Raw genomic sequence first — 26,258 nt, forward strand, 5'->3', positions numbered from 1 at the left:
ATACAGATACAAACACACAAACTCCCACAAAGCCTACTGAGATGCACAATTGTCAGGCATCCAGCATCCAGACAGGGACTTTCAAGAAGCCATTAACTGGCTGAACCTCATGTCTCCGTGGATTTTACAGAATCCCAAGGAAGCACACAGACATCTAATCTCTCGGTCATAAAATACAATTATGTAAGCTTAATCTTCATGTGGAGCACATGGCATTTGGTTGAAATACAAAACAATGTTCATTATCATTAGAAAACTGATTCATTCCTTTGTTTTTCATTACAGAATTCAATGACAGTAGAAATATTCAATTAGAAGCTTGCCTTCATGCCAGCAAATGCTGTATATGAGTAGGAGTGATATTTTTGAAATGCCAGATGACGCACAGCAGTTGGAAATACATAATCTTTTCTATGTCCACATATGGAAATCTGAACATTTTAAGGGTGATTATAACACTGCAAAACAAGCACCATTATGCAACCTAAGCAGGAAACGGTACCATACATAAGACGTGGAAATGGCTTAATTCTATCTGCACGCCTCTCACTCACTCACTTCCTTTAGGCGTGCATCCTCTGACCAAATTCTCAGAAAAAAATCCAATTTCTGTTAACAGCACCATGTTGTCCTGATAGGATCAGTCACCTGGAGCGAGAGACCCAGCCAAAGAGGCAGCGCACTGTGGACGCGCTGCCACATTGTGCAGTGCGCCTTACAGCACTGACACACACAACATCCACAGACATGAAAACGACGTTGGATTAATGCACCAACAATATACGGCCAAGTTTACTTAAAAATAGATGCTTACAGTGTCAAACTACAAATGATATAAAACATGATTTTGCACAAGAACCATCAATACAAAAACATCTTCATGTGTGCAAAGTAAAAAAAAAGAAATGCATATATATCATATACATATATAGATCAGATGGAGGTTAAAGTCAGAGGACTTGTGAAGGGGCAGTGGGCAAGGCTGGTTATACTTGCACTCAGTGCCTGTATCTCAGGGGGCTGAAGTCTGTCTAGTCTGCCTTTTGCTTCACCTATTCTTGGATAGTCACTCCTTCACATATCATATCACAAAGACTTGAACATATAGAGCTAAAAAGTCTCTCTCTCTTTGCAGTTTTGACATCATTGTTATTTGTTGAGATAATTTGGGGGTTTATTCAAGTTGTTTGTGTGATGGATGAAAATTAACGTAGGGAAACATACCTTCATCGCCTGAGCTTTCTTGTGAAACATCTCCTCCATGTTCTCTGCCAGCCTCTTAACCAGCCGCAGACCATCGATCTCTTCCACCCGTACTGCCCGCTCAAACTCCTTGTATTTCTGACAGGAAAAAAAAACACACAATCATGCAATGTTCTTGTGTTTCTGACATTAGGTCACAAAATCATGTTCTGAGTCTACAGTGACCGCAACACAAAAACGCTTTCGTTCCACTAAATCCTGTCAGCAGATTCAGGGATATGCGTAACATGCAACACTATATGAACTCATGTATATCTATGATACTTAACACTGTTTTGCTGAAACCTTAGCTAGGGTAAGGAAAGTAAGATAATCCCGCAATCTTTTAGGTTGTAATGGCTTTAAGGTCTTCCAATGATACATTATGAGTATTGAAAGCATTAACACGAAGAATGTATATTTTTATATGTACAGTACAAACACACAAAGTCTTAAGCAATCTTACATTTTTTTTATATTTTGCTAAGAAATGGGAATTAGGTACAGTGATTGATTGAAATGTGCAAATATACATGGACATAATATAAAAGGCAAAAACAGAGCTTGTACAATACTAATAAGCTTTAAAGTAGGGCTGTTCATATAACGATATATATCGGATGACGATATAAAAACGTCTATCGTTTCATTTTACGCTATCGTTTGTTTCGTGGTGTCGCAAAATAAACTGTTTACGGCAATATTTGTTCATGGTTTTGATGGTCCCGTTACAACTTATGTCTAAAAATGTATCGTTTCATGCATCTGTTAAAACACTCGACTCCAGCTACACGACGCGCAGCTGGAAACACTTCACGCAAGTCGAGCTGCCCGAGATTCACAGAACTTACAGAAAATGTTGCATTTTTGTGATTTATATCGTTATCGAACGATAGATGTTTTATATCGGGATATGAGATTCTGGTCATATCGCGCAGCCCTACTTTAAAGTCAACATTTTATTTGAACACCTTTACTCTTCAACACAGCCTGAAATCTCTGTTAGGTTTATATTGTTGGATTGCCATGTTAGAAATATATAACCATATATTCTTAGAGGTGTATGATCGATTGTGTAGTGATAGGATGTGAGATCCTTAGAGAGGTCGTACCTTCTTTTACTGTTTTATGGTACGTAAACACATCCATGTCTGTTTAAGTGCCTTTTGTTTAGACGAACTGCTGGACTTCCAGGCCCAGCAGATTTAGGGGAGTCGTTCATGGGGTCACATCTTGACCCCCCCCACACACACACACGCACACACACCTGCACAAATACACAGACGGTACTCTTTGTTCACATGTATGCCTACGTAAGACGTCATATGTTAATGAATCCATGCATATTCATGTAACCACAATAAAGAGCAGTGCTACGAGGGGGCTAACTGAGAGCGACCGGGGTTCGAGCGGCAGGAACGGCGCTCGTCACGGTTCTCTCCCTCGTGCACGAGACTACCCAAAGAGTTCAGCCTGGTGTCTGATGCTTTTGCTGTTGTAGTAGAATTGTCTTGGCGTTCCAGCAATAAGTTTCTGCTAGATGAACCTATCAATCTCTTAGACAAGATTTCTTTTTTAGGTCGGTTTCGTCGGGTCAGTTTTCCAGGCTTCTTGAAGGACATTAAAAGCTTCTCGTTAGATGTTTGCTGCCTTTCGTTCTGTTCTCCGTCATGATGATCCCACACTGCTTCAATAATGTTGAGATTGGGGCTCTGAGGAGGCCAGTCCACAGCTGACAGTGTTCCAGTGTGCGTTTCTATATCTTGGTAATTTAGATAAGATCCCCAACATCACTGGCTAAAATGCAGCCCCAAGCCATGACCCCCCACTGTGTTTTAGAGATGGCTGTAGATACTCTCTCCTGACCTCCTTATGAACATAGTGATGATAATTTGAACCAGGAATGTGAAAGTTGGATTCATCACTCCATAAGACCTTTGCCACTCATTTCAAGGCCGTTTCAGTTCTTGTGCATTTGGCCCCCGCCTGTTTCTACTCGTTTCCCTTCCCTGTCAATGATTTCTTAATAGCCATCCTTGCATTAAGACTATTTCTGATAAGGCTTTAGGAATCAGTAAATAGATCAATCGAAGGGCCAAATGGATCTCTTAGGTCCTGTGTCAGCTTTATGCAGCATTTCTTCCTATTTCTTAAGGACATGACTGTCAGATACTGTTCATCTGATGGGGATAGTTTGTTTAGGCCTGCCACTTCAGTAATCCTCCACTTGTTAAGTTTACTCAATTTTTTAAGGACACACATGGTGCAAAAATACTATTTTATGCCTGTCATGTGTTTTTTCATGTATTATTTATAGCTTTTTTTCAAAGATTCAGCTAAAGAATGAAAATGGTTAGGTACAATAATTATACTGAAATTGAAAGACCTTTAAAAAGCCTGCAGAACAACTTCTCAAGACCACTTTAAATTGCAAGAAAGTCTGGCTTCTTGGAATCAAACTATAAAGAAGGGTGACTGAAGACTTGACTAAACAGCACTATATGCTTGCAGTTAAAAGGCTAAAATACATATATAAGTGCACAAGCCAAAATTACTCTGGGTATTGTATATATATATATATATATATATATATATATATATATATATATATATATATATATATATATATATGAAGGAGGGTCTCTGTTGCCAGGAGGAGCACGGGTAAAATTACACTGACAGAAACAGTTACAATATACGACGAAGGACTAGGTACCAAGTAATAGTTTGCCAACTTCAAATTTGAACGACCACACATTAAGTGCTGATGAACACACCACTGCACTCAGTATCTGCACTTCACAAAATCACGTCATTCTGCTATAAACCTATATTAGGATGCTTAGCTTAACCAGCGCCTTAACTGGGGACAGTGACATTAAGTCTCAGTAATTCCACACCCATACATGTCACATACACATATGCAGAGCTGATCTAAGTTAGGGTGTATATCTGTACAGAGAAAAAGGAGGGAAAAAAGAGCCATTTTTGAAATCTGTGCAAAGCTGCAGGCGGCTGTGTTTCACTCTTGGGGGATTTAACAGAAGATTACCGCCATATCAAATAGCATGCCCTCTCTAATGTTATGCCAACCTGCTTAGATGCATGCTTTAGCTACTCCTGTACAGCAACCACACAAGAGAAGCATAGTGAGGGAAAGAGAGATCATGGTAGGAGGAGAGGAATGAAGACAGCATCACACATTGAAGCAGCAGCTTTTGGATTTAAGCAATCATCTGAAAAACTGCAACTTCAAAACAGAGGGCAACACTTGTTTCATACCAAAACTTTCAAAAATGGTGAATTTCTTTGTAGTCGAGGAATTAGCCAAAATGTGATGATGTGATTTCAGAGAACAAGACTTAAGACAAGTTATTTTATTGTGTATAAACTGTAGATACAATGCAGTGCACCTATTCTTTGACCTGGAACACTGGCCTAGCTACTGAATGCCAAAAAGAGATTGGATGATGGCCATGAATAGCAGAATCTTCCAGTTCTTGCAAAATAGTCCCTTACATCTGGATCAAGTGGCATATAGCTAACAGAAACAGCAGCTTTTACCCCTCAGCCATAAAAGGATGACGGGATATGATCAACACCCTGCTAACCAGCTGAAGTTTGTGAAGGCAAAAACTCGAGAAGCAGGCAATGTGGGAGCTTCACGTAAAAGTCTTGGGCAAGTTCAAATCTCAGTGACCTCAACAAAGGTCAGAGGTCAAGTTTTCCAAAAATCTTTTGAATGCGATAACTTGAGAACAAAGCAATGTAGGATTTTTAAATTTGCGGGGTCTCGGAAGATAATTCCAAGAAGGTCAGTCAGTTCTGAGCTCCTTCTAAAGAGGAGGAATACTGATACATTCTTGGGGACATTCCTGCAGTACCTACATGTTTGCAACACAACAAGGTACTCCCATAACTCTACCTGACTGTGTTGTGGCGAAACATTTTAAGGCAGACATCCACATCAAACAAAGCTATTAGCTACATCGACCTCGTGTCACCAGCAACATCAAGAACCATGCTAGAGCAGTGATTCCCAAAATGTGGGCAGGGACCCCCTGATGGATCACAAAGGTACTGCGTGTGGGCCACAATAATAATAGAAATTGAATTTTAAAATTACTCACAGGTATGTTAAGTTACATATGTATATCATTTCATTTATTTATATAAAAAGTGAATTTGAACAGTTAATAGGAGGTGGTTAGTTTGTGTTACTACTCATTACTCTAAATTTACAGCTCTGATATTGAAGTTTGTCTCTGGTGGCAGGTGGTTCACCCGTTAACACTTTGGATATGACTGGGTGGCAAACAACAAGTGAAGATTTTAGGTTGCGTGGACACAATGGAATATTTTTTAAGGGGGCTGCAGCACTCTTGACTTTGGGAATGGCTGTTGAGTGTTACAGTCACTGGTGGGTCTGCCAAATAAGATTGAAGTCAGCCTGTGAGTTGTACCAGGTATTATAAAACACTGCACAGTTATTCTTTTTCTTTTCCCAAGTACCTGGTTGTAAGGTATACAGAGACAGAATACACAGGGCCTGTGACCAAGACTCCAGCGTGACATTTCCCAGTAGGAGCATTAATGGGTGATCTGATTGTCACTACACTTTCTCCCAGGCTGCAGATGGATGCTTCTTCAAATAATAATAATAATAATAATGGATTGGATTTATATAGCACTTTTCAAGGCACCCAAAGCGCTTTACAATGCCACTATTCATTCACACACTGGTGGAGGCAGCTACGGTTGTAGCCACAGCTGCCCTGGGCTGGGGCAGACTGACAGAAGCGAGGCTGCCATATCGCGGCATCGGCCCCTCTGGCCAACACCAGTAGGCGGTAGGGTAAAGTGTCTTGCCCAAGGACACAACAACCAGGACAGAGAGCCCGGGGATCGGGGATCACTTCAAAGGGCCAAATCAAAACCTACCACAATATTCAAGGTAGAAGGAAGCCCAGCATAGAACCTAGAGCTAATGTTGGCTCTACTTCTGCCAGCGTTGGCATCTAGACATTAACCTGGGCAAGAAACTAAAGTTCGAGGCAAAGACAATTTCACCATGGCCTGGACCAGGCATAATCCCCATGTTAACAATGCAAGATCTCAGAGAGCACATGGATGAGGCTGAGAAGAGAAAGTTCCAGACTTATGGAGGTGTGCGGTCAGCAAGGATACAAACCTGCTGGAAGCCTGTGATGGTAGGCCACAGAGCGTTTGAGGGCATTCCCTTTGAAAGTGTTAACAATACTGGTTATTACTGGTGAGAGGAAGGGAAAGGCCAGACATGCTTCCACAAGGTGGCTTTGGACAAAAGGGCAGATCAGATTAAGGGAAATAGCCAGAGAGATCGAGAGTAACAAGGAAATAAAGAGATGGCAGCAAGATATTTAAGGTTGAAGTTAACAAGTATAGAAATAGGTTGATGGAAGAGCAGAAAAATCACAGACAGGCAATACTTAAGCGAAAATTTGTGGGAGGGTGAAATGCTATTTGTTGCAAGTGGACACAGATAGCATACACTAGGTTAGGGCTGTTCATATAACAATATATATACGCTATAAAAACGTCTATCGTTTCATTTTACGCTATCGTTTGTTTCATGGTGTTGCAAAATAAACTGTTTACGGCAATATGTTTTCATGGTTTTGATGGTCACTGCAGTGGCTGTATTCATTTCTTAAAGTTCTCTCTTTCTCTTATATTTAATATCACCACACTACAGACGGACAAGCGCCTGTTTTTATGCGTTGTCATTAGCAACAACGATGGTAACACCATCGTGCGTCCGCTTGTTTATGTTCCACATAAACCTTTCACAATAAAGCTCAAGATCCTGTTGAGACTTTTCAAAATAAACTGAATCACGTGAAAGAGCAGATTATTTATGGATGAGAAGCAAAAAAGAGTCGCCAGGTGCTAAAAAATAAAGCTTAGACTCAAACGTTAGAACAGGCTTTTCCCCGCAGCACGCCGTGTAATAAATACTCACAAAGAAAACGGCGCCGTTACAACTTATGTCTAAAAATGTATCGTTTCAGCATCGGTTAAAACACTCGACTCCAGCTACACGACGCGCAGCTGGAAACACTTCACGCAAGTCGAGCTGCCCGAGATTCACAGAACTTACAGAAAATGTTACATTTTTGTGATTTATATCGTTATCGAACGATAGATGTCTGATATCGGGATATGAGATTTTGGTCATATCGCACAGCCCTACACAAGGTTAAAATAACTAAATAGAGGGCATAGTAAATTGTGCAGATTATACATTAAGTATAAATCCACTAATTTCCTACATTCCTCATTACGAGCAACTTCGCACAAGGAGTGCAAAGAGGAAGTCTATATTACATACAGGACGTGCAGAATTATTAGGCAAGTTGTATTTTTGAGGAATAATTTTATTATTGAACAACAACCATGTTCTCAATGAACCCAAAAACTCATTAATATCAAAGCTGAATGTTTTTGGAAGTAGTTTTTAGTTTGTTTTTAGTTTTAGCTATTTTAGGGGGGTATCTGTGTGTGCAGGTGACTATTACTGTGCATAATTATTAGGCAACTTAACAAAAAACAAATATATACCCATTTCAATTATTTATTTTTACCAGTGAAACCAATATCACATCTCCACATTCACAAATATACATTTCTGACATTCAAAAACAAAACAAAAACAAATCAGCGACCAATATAGCCACCTTTCTTTGCAAGGACACTCAAAAGCCTGCCATCCATGGATTCTGTCAGTGTTTTGATCTGTTCACCATCAACATTGCGTGCAGCAGCAACCACAGCCTCCCAGACACTGTTCAGAGAGGTGTACTGTTTTCCCTCCTTGTAAATCTCACATTTGATGATGGACCACAGGTTCTCAATGGGGTTCAGATCAGGTGAACAAGGAGGCCATGTCATTAGTTTTTCTTCTTTTATACCCTTTCTTGCAGCCACGCTGTGGAGTACTTGGACGCGTGTGATGGAGCATTGTCCTGCATGAAAATCATGTTTTTCTTGAAGGATGCAGACTTCTTCCTGTACCACTGCTTGAAGAAGGTGTCTTCCAGAAACTGGCAGTAGGACTGGGAGTTGAGCTTGACTCCATCCTCAACCCGAAAAGGCCCCACAAGCTCATCTTTGATGATACCAGCCCAAACCAGTACTCCACCTCCACCTTGCTGGCGTCTGAGTGGGACTGGAGCTCTCTGCCCTTTACCAATCCAGCCACGGGCCCATCCATCTGGCCCATCAAGACTCACTCTCATTTCATCAGTCCATAAAACCTTAGAAAAATCAGTCTTGAGATATTTCTTGGCCCAGTCTTGACGTTTCAGCTTGTGTGTCTTGTTCAGTGGTGGTCGTCTTTCAGCCTTTCTTACCTTGGCCATGTCTCTGAGTATTGCACACCTTGTGCTTTTGGGCACTCCAGTGATGTTGCAGCTCTGAAATATGGCCAAACTGGTGGCAAGTGGCATCTTGGCAGCTGCACGCTTGACTTTTCTCAGTTCATGGGCAGTTATTTGGCGCCTTGGTTTTTCCACACGCTTCTTGCGACCCTGTTGACTATTTTGAATGAAACGCTTGATTGTTCGATGATCACGCTTCAGAAGCTTTGCAATTTTGAGACTGCTGCATCCCTCTGCAAGATATCTCACTATTTTTGACTTTTCTGAGCCTGTCAAGTCCTTCTTTTGACCCATTTTGCCAAAGGAAAGGACGTTGCCTAATAATTATGCACACCTGATATAGGGTGTTGATGTCATTAGACCACACCCCTTCTCATTACAGAGATGCACATCACCTAATATGCTTAATTGGTAGTAGGCTTTCGAGCCTATACAGCTTGGAGTAAGACAACATGCATGAAGAGGATGATGTGGACAAAATACTCATTTGCCTAATAATTCTGCACTCCCTGTAGATTACACAAGTCTATATTATATTAATCAGCTGGAAAAACCACCTGATTAATGGTAGCAGTGATAGTGGAAAAAAAATTAGAAGAGGGTCAAATTCATTCAGGTACTTTTTCAGGATCTGAGTGTCTGACTTGAGCAGGCAACCCTCCTGTTCCAAAGAAAAGGTTCTACTATTACTAGTAAGGAAGGAGAGAGATTTTAAGATGGGCTGAGCAAAGCAGAACATGAACAATGCAGGGCTACTGATAGCAAGAATTCTGGGATGTATCAGGCTCATAAAGGGAAGCAGCCAGTGTTTCATCTTAATTTCCATTTCATAGCATCAACACTCTGTTAACCGTCACACTGAATAGTCTGCGAGTCTTTGAAATGCTGCTGAAACGGTGCCTTCACTGCCAAATTAATTTGCACGCTACAGCCAGAAAGTTTCAAATTTCAAAATTCTCTTGAAATGTCCTAGTGGAGCTAACCAAAATGGCTTCTGTTTGACTGCCACAGTGGCAGAGCAAGAAAGCAAAAAGGACATAAATAAAGGAAGCAAGCAATTCCACAAAGCAATGAAGGCGTACCTAATTACATCATTTTAATGTCTGTTTAGACTTTTTTTTCCAGGACTAACAATTACCTGACAATTACAACAGCCACATTTTGCATTTCCTAACGCAAACATTAGTCCCTAACTCAACAGCACAGCTAATTAATTGTAGCCTCAAATAACACAGTCTGTGTCCAATCAAAGTGACTGGCTGATGACTCAGAATCCAAATCACAGCGACCAAAGCCGTATGAAAATCAGTGCAATAATCCCACTGGCTCACTGACAACTGCAGTATGGCTGAGGGACAGAGATTCAAGGTTTTAAGCCAATCCTGATTCCTGGCAGACTCTGGTGGGCTGTTAAAGCTGACAGGTCAGTGGCAGCTCACACCTGAACTGGCTTGACAAGTTTCTTTGCCAATTTCCTCCCTTTCGCTTTAGTGCCTCTCCTACAGATTCTTCTTTTTCCTATACGTTGAGCATCTCCTGCTTTTCCTTTCTTCCTCTCTGAAATAAAAATACATATCCTATTACTTTTCCATTAACAGTCATATACTTTCATCTGCAGCTCCACTAAACCCACAACAATGAAAATGGCCAGAAGTGACAGATAATACACACTTCATCGAGGTGTAGGGCAGACGCAGAGAGCCCACGGCCTGAACTAAAGCGTTTAGGATCATGTTAGTGTGGTCAGTGAGAATCTAACAGGGTTCAGCTTACCACAGGCAGTTTGCAGCACTATGTTCAGTAGGCTGGGCCAGAGCAGACTGGGCCCAATTAGCCTGAAGCCATCCTCTTCACATCACATCATTATTGCACGAAGCCAACTGACATACATCCAGAAATACCATTTCCCAGGAGAACAGAAATAAATCAGTTAAAGCAGGATAGCAGTTCAATGACTGAAAAGACAACTGAGGAGTCAGGGTTGGTGAGTATTTGCTCAGTGTAATGTCTTCAATAATAATAATGGATTGCATTTATATAGCGCTTTTCAAGGCACCCAAAGCACTTTACAATTCTGGGAAGTAGCTAGCCGGTCGTCACGGCAAAGCTACGAGAGCGTCTCTCAGCATGGGCCCGAAAAAAGTTCTGTCAGCCGAGGAAGGAGACGATATTAAGAAGTCGCTGGAGTTTATGACAGAGGAGATTTCTACTGTCAAACTGCAGCAGAAAGCCATCCTGGACCTGGTCGAGGAAGTTAAGGCTCTCCGCATCCAGAACGCCGAGAAGGATCGGCGGCTGGCGTACCTGGAGAACAGAGTGGCGGATTTGGAGCAGTACACCCGGATGAACGATGTTATCATCACGGGGCTTCGCATCAAACCCCGGTCATACGCCCGGGCGGTCGCCACTGACAATGTAGGAGGGCCAGGAGAGGAAGATGTCAACTCCACGGAGCATCAAGTGGTTACCTTTCTACGGTCCAAAGGTGTGGAAGTGGATTATAACAACATTGAGGCTTGCCACCCTCTACCCTGAAAAAATGACAGTAACAAACCAGCCATCATTGTGAGATTTGCAAACAGAAAACAGAAAACAGCACTGTTAAAACAAGGAAGGAAACTGAAAGGATCCGATGTCTTCATGAACGAACATCTGATAAAAAGAAATGCGGACATTGCCAGGAAAGCACGTTACTTGAAGAAACAGGGAAAAATTCAAAATACATGGACCACCAACTGCAAAGTATTCATTAAACTCAATGGAACACCGGAACAAGCCAAAGTGTTGGTCATCAGAAATATGGAAGAGCTGGACAAATACTGAGGTCAACTTACTCTGGAGGTATGAATACACATGTGACGTGACACACAACATGGCACAGTCCAGAAGAACTTCATCTGCATCCGGCAACAATATCAACATAACTCATTGGAATTCTCTTTATGATAATCTGGAACTGAGAACATTTCGATACACAGACCATAATGTTCTAGACTTAGAAAAGGATATAGACCCGGAAAACAATTTCTTCTACAACATCAGCTGTAACTGCTGCTACTTCACTGATGAACAGTTTAAGCACACCATCAACACGGAAAATAAATTATCAATAATCCATTTTAATAGCAGAAGTCTGTATGCCAACTTCAACAATATAAAGGAATATCTAAATGAGTTGACAAATCCATTTGGAATTATTGCCATTTCTGAAACATGGATCAATGCGGAGAAAGGAATGGACTTTGGACTGGAGGGATATGAAGTGAATTTTGTAAATAGAAGGAACAAGAGTGGAGGGGGAGTAGCTGTGTATGTGGATAAAAACCTAAACTACAAGGTGGTAGAAAGTATGACAACTGTAATTGATAATTTACTAGAATGTATAACAATTGAAATTTATAAGGAAAAAGAAAAAAATGTAATAATTAGCTGTATATATAGAACACCTGGCTCTAGTATTCAAATATTTAATGACTTCATAGAGGAAATATTCTCTAAAACAAATCAAAAAGTTGTGTTTATCTGTGGTGATTTTAATATTGACCTGTTGAATCCAAAAAAGCATAAAATGACCGACGGATTCCTAAACACTATGTACAGTTTGAGTTTACATCCTAAAATAACCAGGCCTAGCAGAATTACACCACATTGTGCCACCTTACTTGACAATATTTTCACTAACAATATGGAAAACAACATTGTGAGCGGAATATTAATTAATGACATCAGTGATCACCTACCAGTTTTTGCAGTTTATGACACTAATTATAAGAAAAAATCAGCATGAAGAACAACTGAGATACAGACGTGTAAGGACAGAAGAAACTATGACTGCATTTAAGAACGATCTATTAAATCAGGACTGGGACAATGTGCACAAAGAAGCTGATATTGATATTGCATATGGCATATTTTTAAGAATATTCATGGAGTTGTACGATAAAAACTGTCCAACAATAAAATACAACAGAAAGCACAAATATTCAGATAGACCATGGCTCACTAAGGGTTTACAAAATGCATGTAAAAAGAAAAATACACTCTATAGGGAATACCTAAAACAAAGAACAAAAGATGCTGAAAATAAATATAAAAAATACAAAAATAAGTTGACCAATATTATACGTGTATGTAGAAAGGAGTATTATAGTAAAATATTGAACAACAATAAACATAATATGAAAGGAATATGGGATGTTTTAAACGGTATCATTAAAAATAATTCTGGACAACAAAGTTATCCACAATACTTTATCGATAATGGCAATATTATGGAAAACACTGCTGATAAGGTCAACAGCTTTAATCATTATTTTGTAAATATTGGACCAAAACTGGCAGAACAAATTCCTGAGTCACTGCCATCAGTAGAATGTAGTGAAAACCTGATTGATAGGAACCCTAACTCAATGTTCCTCACATCAGTGGAGGAAAAAGAAATAATTGACATTGTACACATGTGTAAATATAAAACATCCACTGATTGTAATGATATTGACATGAAAATCGTCAAGAAGGTCATTGAAGGAATTGTAGGACCTCTAACATATATTTGCAACTTATCATTTCAGACGGGAAAAGTGCCAAACAAAATGAAAATAGCTAAAGTTGTGCCGCTGTATAAAACCGGGGATAGACGCCACTTCACAAATTACAGGCCTGTTTCTTTACTACCACAATTCTCCAAAATCCTAGAAAACCTGTTTAATAAACGATTAGACAAATTCTTAGATAAATATAAATTACTCTCTGACAGTCAATATGGATTCAGATCAAAAAGATCAACATCTCTGGCATTAATCGAATCAATTGAGGAGATTACGAATGCTATAGATCAGAAACAGTATGCAGCTGGAGTATTTCTGGATCTCAAGAAAGCATTCGACACAATCAATCATCACATATTAATTAATAAACTGGAACGGTACGGGATTAGGGGGGTTGTACTGCAATGGGTGAAAAATTATTTAAGTGACCGGAAACAATTTGTGAAGCTGGGTGTCCATTCCTCATCATGCTTGGACATTGCTTGTGGTGTTCCACAAGGCTCTGTACTGGGTCCAAAATTATTTATTATTTATATAAATGATATTTGTAAGGCATCTGATATATTAAAATTAGTATTATTTGCAGATGACACAAATATTTTTTGTTCTGGGGGGAATCTAAAGGAGCTGCTGGATACAATTACTTCAGAAATGTGCAAAATTAAAAAATGGTTTAACAGGAACAAACTATCGCTAAATCTAAGTAAAACTAAAATTATCTTATTTGGGAATTCCCTTAGAAATGCACAAGTGCAGATTCATGTAGATGGTGTGGAAATTGAAAGAGTACTTGAACATAAGTTTCTTGGTGTGATTATAGATGATAAATTAAACTGGAAGTCTCATATAAATCATATACATAACAAAATTTCAAGAAGTGTCTCAATCTTGAGTAAAGTAAAACACATTCTGGACCACAAATCACTCCACATTCTCTATTGTTCCCTGATTGCACCGTATTTGAATTACTGTGCAGAGGTTTGGGGCAATACTTACAAATGTTCGCTATCATCAATCTTTATATTGCAAAAAAGGGCCATAAGGATAATCCATAAAACTGGTTACAGAGATCATACAAATCCACTATTCTTAAAATCAAAAATTCTAAAATTCACAGATCTGGTTCATTTTCTCACAGCACAAATTATATATAAAGCAATAAATAACCTGCTTCCTGACAATATTCTAAAAATGTTTTCTAAAAGGGAACGGGGATACAATTTGAGGGGGGAATTAAATTTAAAACATCCTCGTATCCGTACAACATTAAAACGTTTTTGCATCTCTGTGTGTGGAGTGAAGCTGTGGAACAGACTAAGTAAAGATATGAAGCAATGTCCAAGCATGGCGCAGTTTAAAAAGCGGTTTAAGGATATGGTTTTTACAGGGTACAGGGAAAAGGTAGAGATTTGATAGGGTGTTCTTGTCTAATATTTTCATGTGTGTGCGCATGCACGGGTTTGTTGGTATGGGTATATATGTATGTGTATATGTATGTATGTATGTATATATATATATATATATACACATATATATATATATATATATATACATACACACAACACCAGTAGGCGGTAGGGTGAAGTGTCTTGCCCAAGGACACAACGACCAGGACAGAGAGCCCAGGGATCGAACCGGCGACCTTCCGGTTACAGATGCGATTCCCCCTGAGCCACGGTCAACAGAAAGAAGGCCTTTAAATTACAGGGCTGCTACTATGTCCCGCAGCATTACTGGAGTTATCTGAAAACACATTATGTTCCAACACAACAAGTTAATGCTGGAGGACCTGCTCATGTCCACTAGGATTGAAGCACATCAGCTAGTGATAATTGCATACTATGGTGTGACTTGCTTTGAGCACAAAGTTTTCTGTTTTCAAGGCTTCTGAAAAGAATAAAGTGCATGTGTGACTAAAGATAATGACCTTATTTACAATCCCAAGAGTACATGTAATAAAATAGTGAAATCAATGTTGTTATGTCAAACCTTTTGCAATCAACACAGATTTTTCCATACAATCATTACTCTATTTTTCAATCTTTATTGTTGTCCTACCACTCACAGTTACACCTCATTGTTCTGCACACCCAGCTTTGCTTTCCTCTCTTCAACAGACACACAACAAAGTACCTAAAGGTTTAGTACTAAACTCTGCTACAACTGCTACATCAAGGCCTAAAAAAATAGACGAGCAAACCTGCATGTAGACACAAACAACTACATACAAAGAGAACTTGATAAATGAAATGTGTAAAAAAGGGCGGCTGTCACACTAACAATGCTTCTGTCTGCTTGGAGGTCATCATTTAAAGACTGCAGACATAATACTGGATGTGTTGGTATCTATGATTGCCATTTCATTGTGGTAAAGTGTGAAGTGATTAATGAGGGGGAAAACTTCACTCCACAGTAATTCTGAACCCCAATCCCCCAAATCCCAGCTCATTTTACGCGTCACCAGAGCACACTTCAACTTGGCCAACTCGATCATAATCTCACAGCTGTTTGGATGCCCCGCCTTTGTTACACACATACACACACAGACGTGCACAAAGTGAATGCTTACACTCAAAACATCTGTGGACAGACATGACTATATGAACAAAACTTTAGCAAGAACGTGTGATTTTTACTGATTACTGATTGTATGTTAACGACTCATGTTGGGGCCCCAAAACACTAAACAAGATAATGATGTTCTTTTAACAAAGCTAGAAAAATTCATATGAGAAAAAAGAAAGAAGAATTTGGAAGCATGTGTTAAAAAGGCAAGTAGACTACCCTGAATTACAAGTCTATATTTGGCCACGCATTATTTGATTTTGTTTTCATTCATAAAAAGCATCCTTGTGTGTTTTGTTAGCCTCTGCATGCTTGTCTCACTACAAGTGGATGAGTCTGGTTTGATGAACAAAAGAGACTCAGAGAAGCTCGTGAATACGTGTGTTTGAGCATGTGTGTCTGTGTGTGTGAAGGACAACGAGACCAGTGAGTCCAATTTGCAGTCTAGTGAATGTACTAAACCACTAAAACGAGCAAAAAGAAGAAAACTGGGGTTAAAACAACAAACAAAAAAACTGTGTCGATGTTTGAAAAAGGCCATGAAAATAAGTAAAGGGTAGACGAAGCTCAAGGCACCATTACTATCAATTTAAACACTCGTCCTGTTGTTTCTTTCATTCTGTCATCCTTAAAGACTTGGTAACAACATTCAATACACAGCAGTAGATGTCAAAATCAACAGGTAACAGCCTCCATTCAGGCTGTGCAGAAAAACTCCCCAAATCTTCTCGTGTATTTTGCTAGTGAGAGCCACCCAGACCAGCTAGTACAACTTAATCTTTGGGGCTTTTTGGAGTTTTCTTGTAAACAAACCGTTTTCAAATTCACTGTTAGTCAGCAAAACTCAATGTGTGCATCTCGAGATCTAACAACCACTTTTCCTTTCTTACTGGAAAATGCATTTTTGAAAGCATTTCAAAACATGCAGCACTGACGTTCACGTTCACTAGCCTGGACCCTTTTTCCTCTTAATATTTAATAGTACATTGCTGCGTGGTTAAAAGTAGAATATATAATACTGTCTATAAGAGCGGACACACCGTCTGCATAATGAACTCTTTATACACTCCATGCTTGAAAAATATTTTATATGTAAGAGTTTTTGGTGTTTTGCAGTATGACTGAATTTACCAATATATCAACGTCATCCCTCAGAAAATAACATTTTAACTCTGATATGAAACATTTGCATTGCTTTTTGGACATTTCGAAACGCAGGCGATTTAATAACCTGCCGGACGAAGACCTTGGTAAATTGTTAAATTAAATCCCAGGACAGAGAAATGCAATTGGGAATTGATTGTCCTTAGGATGGAGTGCACTTTGGGCATGTTTGTGCTTTCAGGTGGTTGCGTGTGTTCTTTAATGGGAAAGTACGAGCATGTTTTCTCCTAAAATATTTTCACCAGAACAGACGTCTCGCACTGTCATCATTTAACATAAAGGGCCACAGATTCCCCAAAGCCATGTTTGTAATTACAGTGAACATGGCTCAGGGAAGAGGAGGAGACAGGAGGTGAGAACACGAGTAGAGCTGAGGTGAGGAGAGGAAAGAGAGAAGTGGAAGGGCCTCAGGCTGTCACGTAGTTGTGGCTAATTCTGTTTGTTGCCATCATGTCACTGAGGCACTATTGAGTGTGTCTGTCTGAAGAAATGGGAGAAGAAGAGAGAGGGGTTGAGAAACTGTTTGAAACAATTGCAGCTTGACGGATGTTGCATTCTGCTCCCTGTGAAACACTCTGTATACTTAAGTAGGGGACAGAGGCGCCAGCCGAAATCCACAGCAGGAAATCACTGCTGGATCACAGGATCTCTCAGGAAACGCCAAGCCATTGCTGTGCCCCCCTCCTCTTATATTCTCCCTTGTATGGCAGCCGACAAATTGTTCCCTCAAAAGAAGAGCGCTGGCCGGAGATGAAGTGGAACAATTAATTTCACGCTTGTCCTCCTTGCCTCAAAAGCATGTTGGTCTGAGTCCTGTGTCTGGTGGCAAAGAGACACTCGCCAGAGATTGTAAAACACACACACACACACACACACACACACACACACACACACACACACACACACACACACAGATAATGTAGGTAAACTGTAAATTCCAATCAAACACACATTAGTGAAAGAGATCTTTTTAAAGATCTTTTAAAAAGGCATGGATCATAAACTCCTCTTGGCTGGCTACCGCACCTTCCCTGCTGCCCCGCTTGCCGTAACCCAATCTATCAATGGAGGCGAATGGAGAATTAATCATTACATGGACATGTCTCAAAATTCGATCAATACACTTTGAACGAATGGGGAGGAATGTGAAAACACATGCATGCAACCACAGCCTTGACAGACCACTCAGTCATATAGTGAGACGAGAGCAGGGCCTAAAAGGAAGCAGATAAGCAGCTGGAAACAGCTATCATGCACAGTGGCTGTTTGGCTCCTCAACTTTCAGCACATGGCACAGCACCCAGTAAGAAGCTGAAAATGCAGTGGCAAACCAACTGGAGATTTTTATTATTTTGGGGGGTTAGAAAGTAAAGATCGTCATATCTTAGGCCATTAAAGAGGAGATAGACACACAGTAACACACTGTAACTAATAAACTAGAACTGAAGGCTGTTTTGCGTTGGGCTTCATTACAATGTTTCAAATTCTGGTATTTTGTAGCTATAAATGTTCTGTTATCTCTAAACAGATACTCCTGTTTTTAGACAGACAGACTTTACACAGCGGGGACAACAGGCATAAACTGCACTATTGCACTATTATTATTAATGCAATTATTATTATTCATTCCAAATTGGTTGCTGGAGATGTTTTAGTCATAACTAAAAATGAGATGAAGGAATAATTAAGTGAACTACAATATGTTCATTGTTTCAGGTTTGTTGTGCTTTCCCAGTGTCCTGAGTATAAGAAAAGGGGAAATGGAAGGATAATAGATGAATGCAATGAAAAGGACCAAATGAATAACGTGTTATTTTTGTTTAAACTTTTTGTAAACCTCTTGAATATATGATGAGTGTCTATGTTGCAATGTTTGTGTTGCAAGACAGACACAAAGAAGCCAACATGCAAATATTTCTAGACCTGACTGTACATTTGTTTGTGACAACAAACACATTGCTTTGCTGTAAAAAAATATTACTTACAGAATATATTCATTTTTGTTGTTGTTGTTTTGTTTTTTCCCACAAATCTACCACATCAAACGCAGGCCCCCAGATTTTTTGTTCTGAATTTTTGTTAGAATTTTCTTTTTAAAACTTTGAATTGTACCTTAAATGAGCACTTTAGAAGTAGAGATGATTAATATTGTTTTAAGTGATTCGACATCTATAAAATGCACAGAAAGTTGTCTTGTGTTATTTTTACATATAGCTACTTCAACACAAGCAATCCAGCAGCACCTCCTGACTGTGTGCTGCATTCACACAGTGTTTAAAAGCTGCCTGGAGGCTACTGAGAAGAACAGCTGTACACCAACACAAACACACACATAAGGCCTTATGGCGTAGCTGGTAGAGATGCTCAGGAGTTTGTCCCAGGGTGCACTGCGTCTGTTAGGTATGCACCATTGCCCCGCGTAGTGGGTGCCAAATCTGAGCTCTCTCTAATGACCGACATCTTTCACTGTCCTCACATGCCACACCATTGTGGTGTACCCACAACCTACACACACACACAGAAAAACAGAAGCTCCTGGCTAATCTAAGCCAGCGTGAAAACATATCTGCCCCCAATTTAATGCATTTTTGAAGAAAATGCAGCCTTTGCGTTAAACCGTATAAGTACAAGGATACATAATCTTCACTCTTTTTTGGGAAGCATGATACAGTTCACCAGAAGCACAACGGCACCAGAAGCAGGTCTAATCTGATCACACAAAACTGATTAATAGTCCACCACCTATCTGTACATGCTTGAATTGAGTTGGTTTCAACAAAGTCCTGGAAAATATTTTTCATGCTTAGCAACACATACAATGTGGCCTGCTGCTTCCCAATTCCACTCTCTGTATTTTCACAGCCTCAGATTGATTTCAGCAGCAGCTAGCGTGAAAGTGGAATGAGAGAGCAAAACATTGTGGTGGATATATAAAGGCAATATTCATCCTTGCAAGTGGAGCTTTATTACACTTTCTGGACTGCAGTTTCATTTGAGTTTGCTTTGAAGCCCTCACAAAGAAAAAAAAAGGGGGGGGGGGGGTAAATGTACCACATACGGCTGGCAAGAATACTGCTGAGAACCGCAGAACATTTATCAGCAGACACCATGAAGTTGAACTGAACACATAAACATAATGAACAATTTGATGTAAGTGTTGAACATAAGCTAATGATGTTGTACTGTGCTCAAATGACTGGGTTAAACAATATATACAAAGTCTACAAATCACTCCATATTTACAGTAGAAGCACAGAGTCTCCAGTGCCCGAGTCTTTTGCCAGCCTCTAAAACATGCAGCTACCTGGGTTTGAAAGATTTGACAGATTGCAGTTGCAATGGCAAACATCACTGTCACGCTAATGCGACCTGAAGATCTTGTTCCACATCATTTCCCAGGAGCGCACTGGGATGAGATATATGCGCATCACAGAGTAAACTGCTTTTGCTAGCACTGAGATGGTGCCTGCTTTGTGGGCTACATGTGGGCATGCATGACGTCAGTATATCCACAGTGTTAAGGACCATGTAACCAGAATGCCACAAACATTGTTTTAAAACATATTCATCATGTGTTTTTCAGTTCTTGTTTGTCTTAGCTGGCAACACTGTAGCCCATGAACTTCTCACATGGACAATGCTTGCATACAGCGCGGCACCATCTATTTTTTTATATATTTATTCTATCTATATTATTCATCTATTTTATATATATGTTATATATGTTTTTCAATATAACAGCAAATCATTTTAACAAATGAAGCTTTCAAAATTGAATTAAAAAATACTACATGAGACGTCGAAAGAGAGGTAAGCGAGCCGGCGTACTCGTGCGTTTGAGGAAACGCGGACTGAGAACGGCCCTTCCTGGGATCTTCCTTTCTAATGTACGCTCACTCTGGAATAAGATAGACGAACTGGCCCTGATGAGAAGCATGAACAGAGACTTTGCCTCCTCCTGTGTCTTATGTTTTACGGAGTCGTGGCTCAGTGAGGACATCCCGGACTGCGCGCTCAAGCTGGAGGGCTTTCATCTGCTGCGCGCGGACCGGCAGGCCGCTCTCTCCGGTAAAACCAAAGGTGGAGGTGTCTGCTTCTACATCAATAGTGGCTGGTGCACAGATGTAACAGTGATTGCTCAGCACTGCTCTCCCTCTCTGGAATATCTTTTTATTCACTGCAAACCGTTTTATTCTCCGCGGGAGTTTGCTTCATTCATCCTGGCCGCTGTTTACATCCCGCCAGACGCAGATGCGCAGGCAGCTCAGTGCGCACTCGCGGAGCAGATTCTCCACACGGAGCGGACATACCCGGACTCTCTCATCATTGCTCTTGGGGACTTTAACAAAGCCAATCTGAGCCATGAGCTTCCAAAATATAAGCAGCATATTAAATGCCCGACCAGAGAGGAAAGAACATTAGACCACTGTTACAGTACGATCAGCGGGGCCTATCGCGCGGTGCCCCGCGCTTCACTCGGACTTTCTGACCACGTCATGATCCACCTAATCCCCGCGTACAGACAGAGGCTGAAGCTCTCCAAACCTGCCGTGAGGACTAAAAAACTGTGGAGCAACGAGGCTGTGGAGGAGCTTCGCACGTGTTTGGAGACCACAGACTGGGACACAATGAAGGCTGCTTCTAACAGCTTGGACGAGTTTACGGACACTGTCACCTCCTATATCCACTTCTGTGAGGACAGCATTGTGCCATCACGCACCAGGGTGAGTTATAACAATGACAAACCCTGGTTTACTCCTAAACTCAAAAAGCTGTGGCTGGAAAAGAGTAAGGCGTTCAGAAGCGGAGACAGGGACTGCTACAGAGAGGCCAAGTACAGGTTCACTAAAGAAGTGGACGTTGCTAAACATCAGCACTCTGAGAAGATGCAGCAGCAGATCTCAGAGAATGACTCGGCCTCTGTGTGGAAAGGTTTTAGGAATATCACCAACTACAAGCCTAAAACCCCCCACTCCACTGACGACTTGCTGTTAGCCAACACCCTTAACGACTTTTACTGCCGTTTTGACGAGCCATCAGGCAGCCTTCACACCTCCAACGGCCCCAACAATAGAGGCACTTTGGACACTCATTCCCCCACCTCTCCCCCCTCCATAGAGCCATCACCACCTTCAAACTGTTCACCTACAACACCCGCCCCCTCACCCCACACAAAAGAGGATTTCACACCACCTCCTCCGACCACAACTCTTCATATTCATGAAGCAGATGTGAGGAAGCAGTTTAAGAACCTGAATGCTCGAAAAGCTCCCGGCCCAGACGGTGTGTCTCCTGCCACCCTCAGACACTGTGCAAACGAGCTGGCCCCAGTGTTTTCTGGCATTTTCAACTCCTCACTGCAGACATGTCATGTGCCTGCCTGCTTCAAGTCCTCCACCATAATCCCTGTCCCCAAGAAACCTAGGATCACTGGACTAAATGACTACAGACCCGTGGCTCTGACATCTGTGGTCATGAAGTCTTTTGAGCGCCTAGTTCTCTCCCATCTCAAGACCCTCACGGCCCCCCTCCTGGACCCCCTGCAGTTTGCATATAGAGCCAACAGGTCTGTAGACGACGCCATCAACATGGCCCTACACTTCATCCTGCAGCATCTGGACTCCCCAGGAACCTACGCCAGGATCCTGTTTGTGGACTTCAGCTCTGCCTTCAACACCATCCTTCCAGACCATCTCCGAGGCAAGCTTTCCCAGATGAATGTGCCTGATCCCATCTGCCGGTGGATCACTGACTTCCTGACGGACAGGAAGCAGCATGTGAGGCTGGGAAAGAATGTCTCGGACTCCCGGACCATCAGCACCGGCTCCCCTCAGGGCTGTGTTCTTTCTCCTCTGCTCTTCTCCCTGTACACCAACTGCTGCACCTCCACCCACCAGTCTGTCAAGCTAATCAAGTTCGCAGATGACACCACCGTCATTGGGCTCATCTCGGACGGGGACGAGTCTGCCTACAGGAGGGAGGTTGAACGTCTGGTGTCCTGGTGCAGCCACAACAACCTGGTGCTGAATGCCCAGAAGACAGTGGAGATTATTGTGGACTTCAGGAAGCACACAGCCCCACTCCCCCCATCATCCTGACTGACACCCCCATCACCTCTGTGGACTCATTCCGCTTCCTGGGTACCACCATCACCCAGGACCTGAAGTGGGAGCCCACCATCACCTCCGTCATTAAGAAAGCCCAGCAGAGGATGTACTTCCTGAGGCAGCTGAAGAAATTCAACCTGCCAACACGGACGATGCTGCAATTCTACACCGCAATCATCGAGTCCATCCTCACCTCCTCCATCACCGTGTGGTACGCTGGAGCCACTATCAGGGACAAACAGAGACTGCAGCGTGTTGTGCGCTCTGCTGAGAAGGTGATTGGCTGTAGACTCCCATCTTTGCAGGACCTGTACACCTCCAGGACACTGCGGCGTGCAGCTCGGATCTCAGCTGACCCTTCTCACCCTGGACACAGTCTGTTTGACCTGCTCCCCTCAGGCAGGAGGCTCCGGTCCATTCGCACCAGAACCTCTCGCCACAAGAACAGTTTCTTCCCCTCTGCTGTTGGACACATGAACAATAACCACATGATTGTCCCCGCCACTAACACATGACCCTACGCTGTGTCACTGCATCATTTCATGTTTGGCACTGATCACCACCTGCACTCATGTATATATCTTTCTACGTAGCACTCATAATTCTTATTCTCATGTATATATCTCATGTATATCTCATGCACATATCTTTCTTTCTACATAGCACTTTAATTCTTATTGTCTGCACTGAAGCACCGCAGCAATTTCCTAATGTTGTAAACCTCAACATCTGGCAATAAACCCATTCTGATTCTGATTCTGATAAAAATATCATATAATATTAAGTGTTTTTCATAAGATATTACTCCTCTGTGTGTTGCTACAAGCATCAGCTTTTATTTATAGCATGATATTCAGTTTTGCTGCTCAAATTTGACATAACATCAAGCTGCAGTACAACATGCTAATGTTGCTAGTAATTTCTTTTTTTTGGTTCAGCAAACCTTGGGGACCTTATATAGACACTTCACCTGAACACTTGAAAGGTCTAATAAAGTACAATTAATCTTGTCTGTAAAAATAAGTCCTTTTTTATAACTTCGCTCTGTTTCACTATGGGAATCACATTGGTGTGACCAACTACAGAAGCTCCAGTGACACCACGTCTGTCTATGACAGCCCTGTCGGGCCATGATCAGGGCGCCACCCCCTCTTTGTAACACAGCCGGCCCTCCTTACTCATTCTCCCTTTCTTCTTACTTTGAGCTTCCTCAGCACACCCAGACTAACTTGGTTAGCTGCTTAACAGTTCTCAGGTGTCCTGTAGAAGAGTACACTGCCGAATGCAGTTTTCTAGTTCCAGTCTGGATTGTGCTGAGTCCTTCGAAAGAAGTGCACTTATAGTTACGCACTGTGGAACAGCAATCATGTCAAGGTGAGCTGTTCCAGCAGTTCCTGGTTTAAGTTAACAAGGCAGCTGATGTTTGTGTAACTCGGGCTAACACGTTACAGGGCACTAAACATGCCAACCCCCCGTCCACCACGAGCTGGATGGACATTAAGGAATAAGAGTCCTCACTCTTGCCCCCATTGTTCGAGGACCTCCTCGACCAAAACATGGGCAAGCTGGGTGGCGACAACTCTGCCTTCCACAACCTGGAGGACACCAGGAGTCTAGGCCACGAAGTGGAGCCGAAGTTGAATAAATTGGCTACTGCCAAGCTTGATATTCCAAGGCCAACAGCCCAGGATGCTATAAGGGCAGAATGCGACCTGTTTGATGGCAAGAGGCTCCTACTAGCAGCAGCTGTGAGGGGTAGGCAGAGTGGGGCCAGAATGTAGACAGGAGGTCCGCCAGATCAAGGTAGACCTTGCTGCAAGCATTCCTGTGCAGCAGCTGCTGCAAAGAGCAAACCATCACACCCAGAAACAGAAAAAGAAACGTTCAGCCTAGCATGCCAGCAACATTCTGTGTCCCTCCTCTCTTCCCCCCAAAGAGAAGGAAGGTGTTGGAAGGAGTAACCAAATCACTCAGAAGTCCCCAGTTCACCAGCAGCACTCTCTCAGTCCCCATCTCCTCTAGTTCAGGGAGGGAGACTCTTGGACAATTCACACCAAGCTCTCCTAAGCACTTTGTCAGTGTCACCAAGTACAGCCCAGGGTCATCAGACACTTTATTGTGTTTGGGGGGTAACAAAGGAAATAAAGTGTGCATTCCTGTAACCTGGCGGTTTACCAAGGGCAGCCCCCCACCACCAATTTCAAAAGAAAAACAAGAGCAGATCAGAGGCTCTGGTGCCGTGAATCAGCTCACCGGCCTTGGTTTCACAGTGAACCTGGAAAAGAGCTACTTGGAGACCGGATAGTGTACACAGTACCCGGGGTTAAGACTCCATCTCTTATCGCGTCACACTTTCAGAATGGAAGCTCGTATCCTTCAGTCACTGTCTCTCCCTTTTTCAGCTGGGGAAAATAACATGCGATTCAAACTCTGTCTCGGCCTCATGGCCTCGGTAATATTTGATTTGCATTCGGGGCTGCTTATGATGAGGAATTTTCATCGGTGTATCACATCTCTACGGGTGTGCCCTCACCGCCAATCTCGGTCACAGTGTAAAAATAACACCGTTATGTATCGTGACTCTCCGGCCATGGAGGAATCCACCGGCTTTTGGTGACTCTGACCACAGATGCATCCCTGTCAGGTTAGGCTGGAATCATGATGGCTCACATAAATGTGCTGGAGCTCCGCACAGTGCTCATTGAAGCACTTTCTGCCATGTCTCCGGGGGCAACATGTTTTAGTGAAAACAGACAACTCCACAGTTGCCGTAGCACATGGCTCTTCACCTTTTAAGCCACTCACGTGCCAGGTATTCTGTACACACTGTTCGGAGAATGGAGACTGCACCTGCAGGTTATGGAGCAGATATGGCAGAGATAGAGCCAGGCTTCCGTAGATCTCTAAAACACAAACTGTCCAGTGATTTTCTTCCTGTTAGACGCAGATGCCCCGCGGTTCGTGGATCCGCTGGCCCACCCATGGCCAAACACACTGCATTATGCTTTCCCCTGCTCAGCCCGATCTCTCCAGCATTAATCAGAGTGAGGGATCAGGGGCTGTCACTAATTTTAATAGCTCCACAGTGGCCATCCAAACACTGGATAGCAGAATCATTCAGCTTCTAACGGATGAGCCAAGGCCACTCCCAATCACAGGGGTTTCTGTCTTAGGTGCACAGGGAGATACACCATCCTCACCCACACCAGGTTGAA

General features: G+C 42.0%; 1 protein-coding gene and 2 pseudogenes across 1 annotated transcript in view; 2 read left to right on the plus strand and 1 right to left on the minus strand.

Moving 5' to 3' along the window:
* Window positions 1–26,258, minus strand: part of cacna2d3a (calcium channel, voltage-dependent, alpha 2/delta subunit 3a) — a 132,617-nt gene that overhangs the window by 95,965 nt on the left and 10,394 nt on the right. The window contains exon 3 of the mRNA XM_086278561.1: window positions 1,225–1,341. Coding sequence (XP_086134687.1) covers window positions 1,225–1,341 — 117 coding nt within the window. The remainder of the gene's footprint in view (window positions 1–1,224; window positions 1,342–26,258) is intronic.
* LOC147304714 (uncharacterized) lies at window positions 10,747–11,526 on the plus strand (annotated as a pseudogene).
* On the plus strand, window positions 24,600–26,257 carry LOC147304715 (uncharacterized; annotated as a pseudogene).

Source organism: Aulonocara sp. 'chitande type north' Nkhata Bay, linkage group LG20 (genome assembly GCF_057382095.1).
Source record: "Aulonocara sp. 'chitande type north' Nkhata Bay isolate Kocher_YH1m ecotype deep benthic linkage group LG20, A_spYH_male_GT1.1, whole genome shotgun sequence".
NCBI lineage: Eukaryota > Metazoa > Chordata > Actinopteri > Cichliformes > Cichlidae > Aulonocara > Aulonocara sp. 'chitande type north' Nkhata Bay.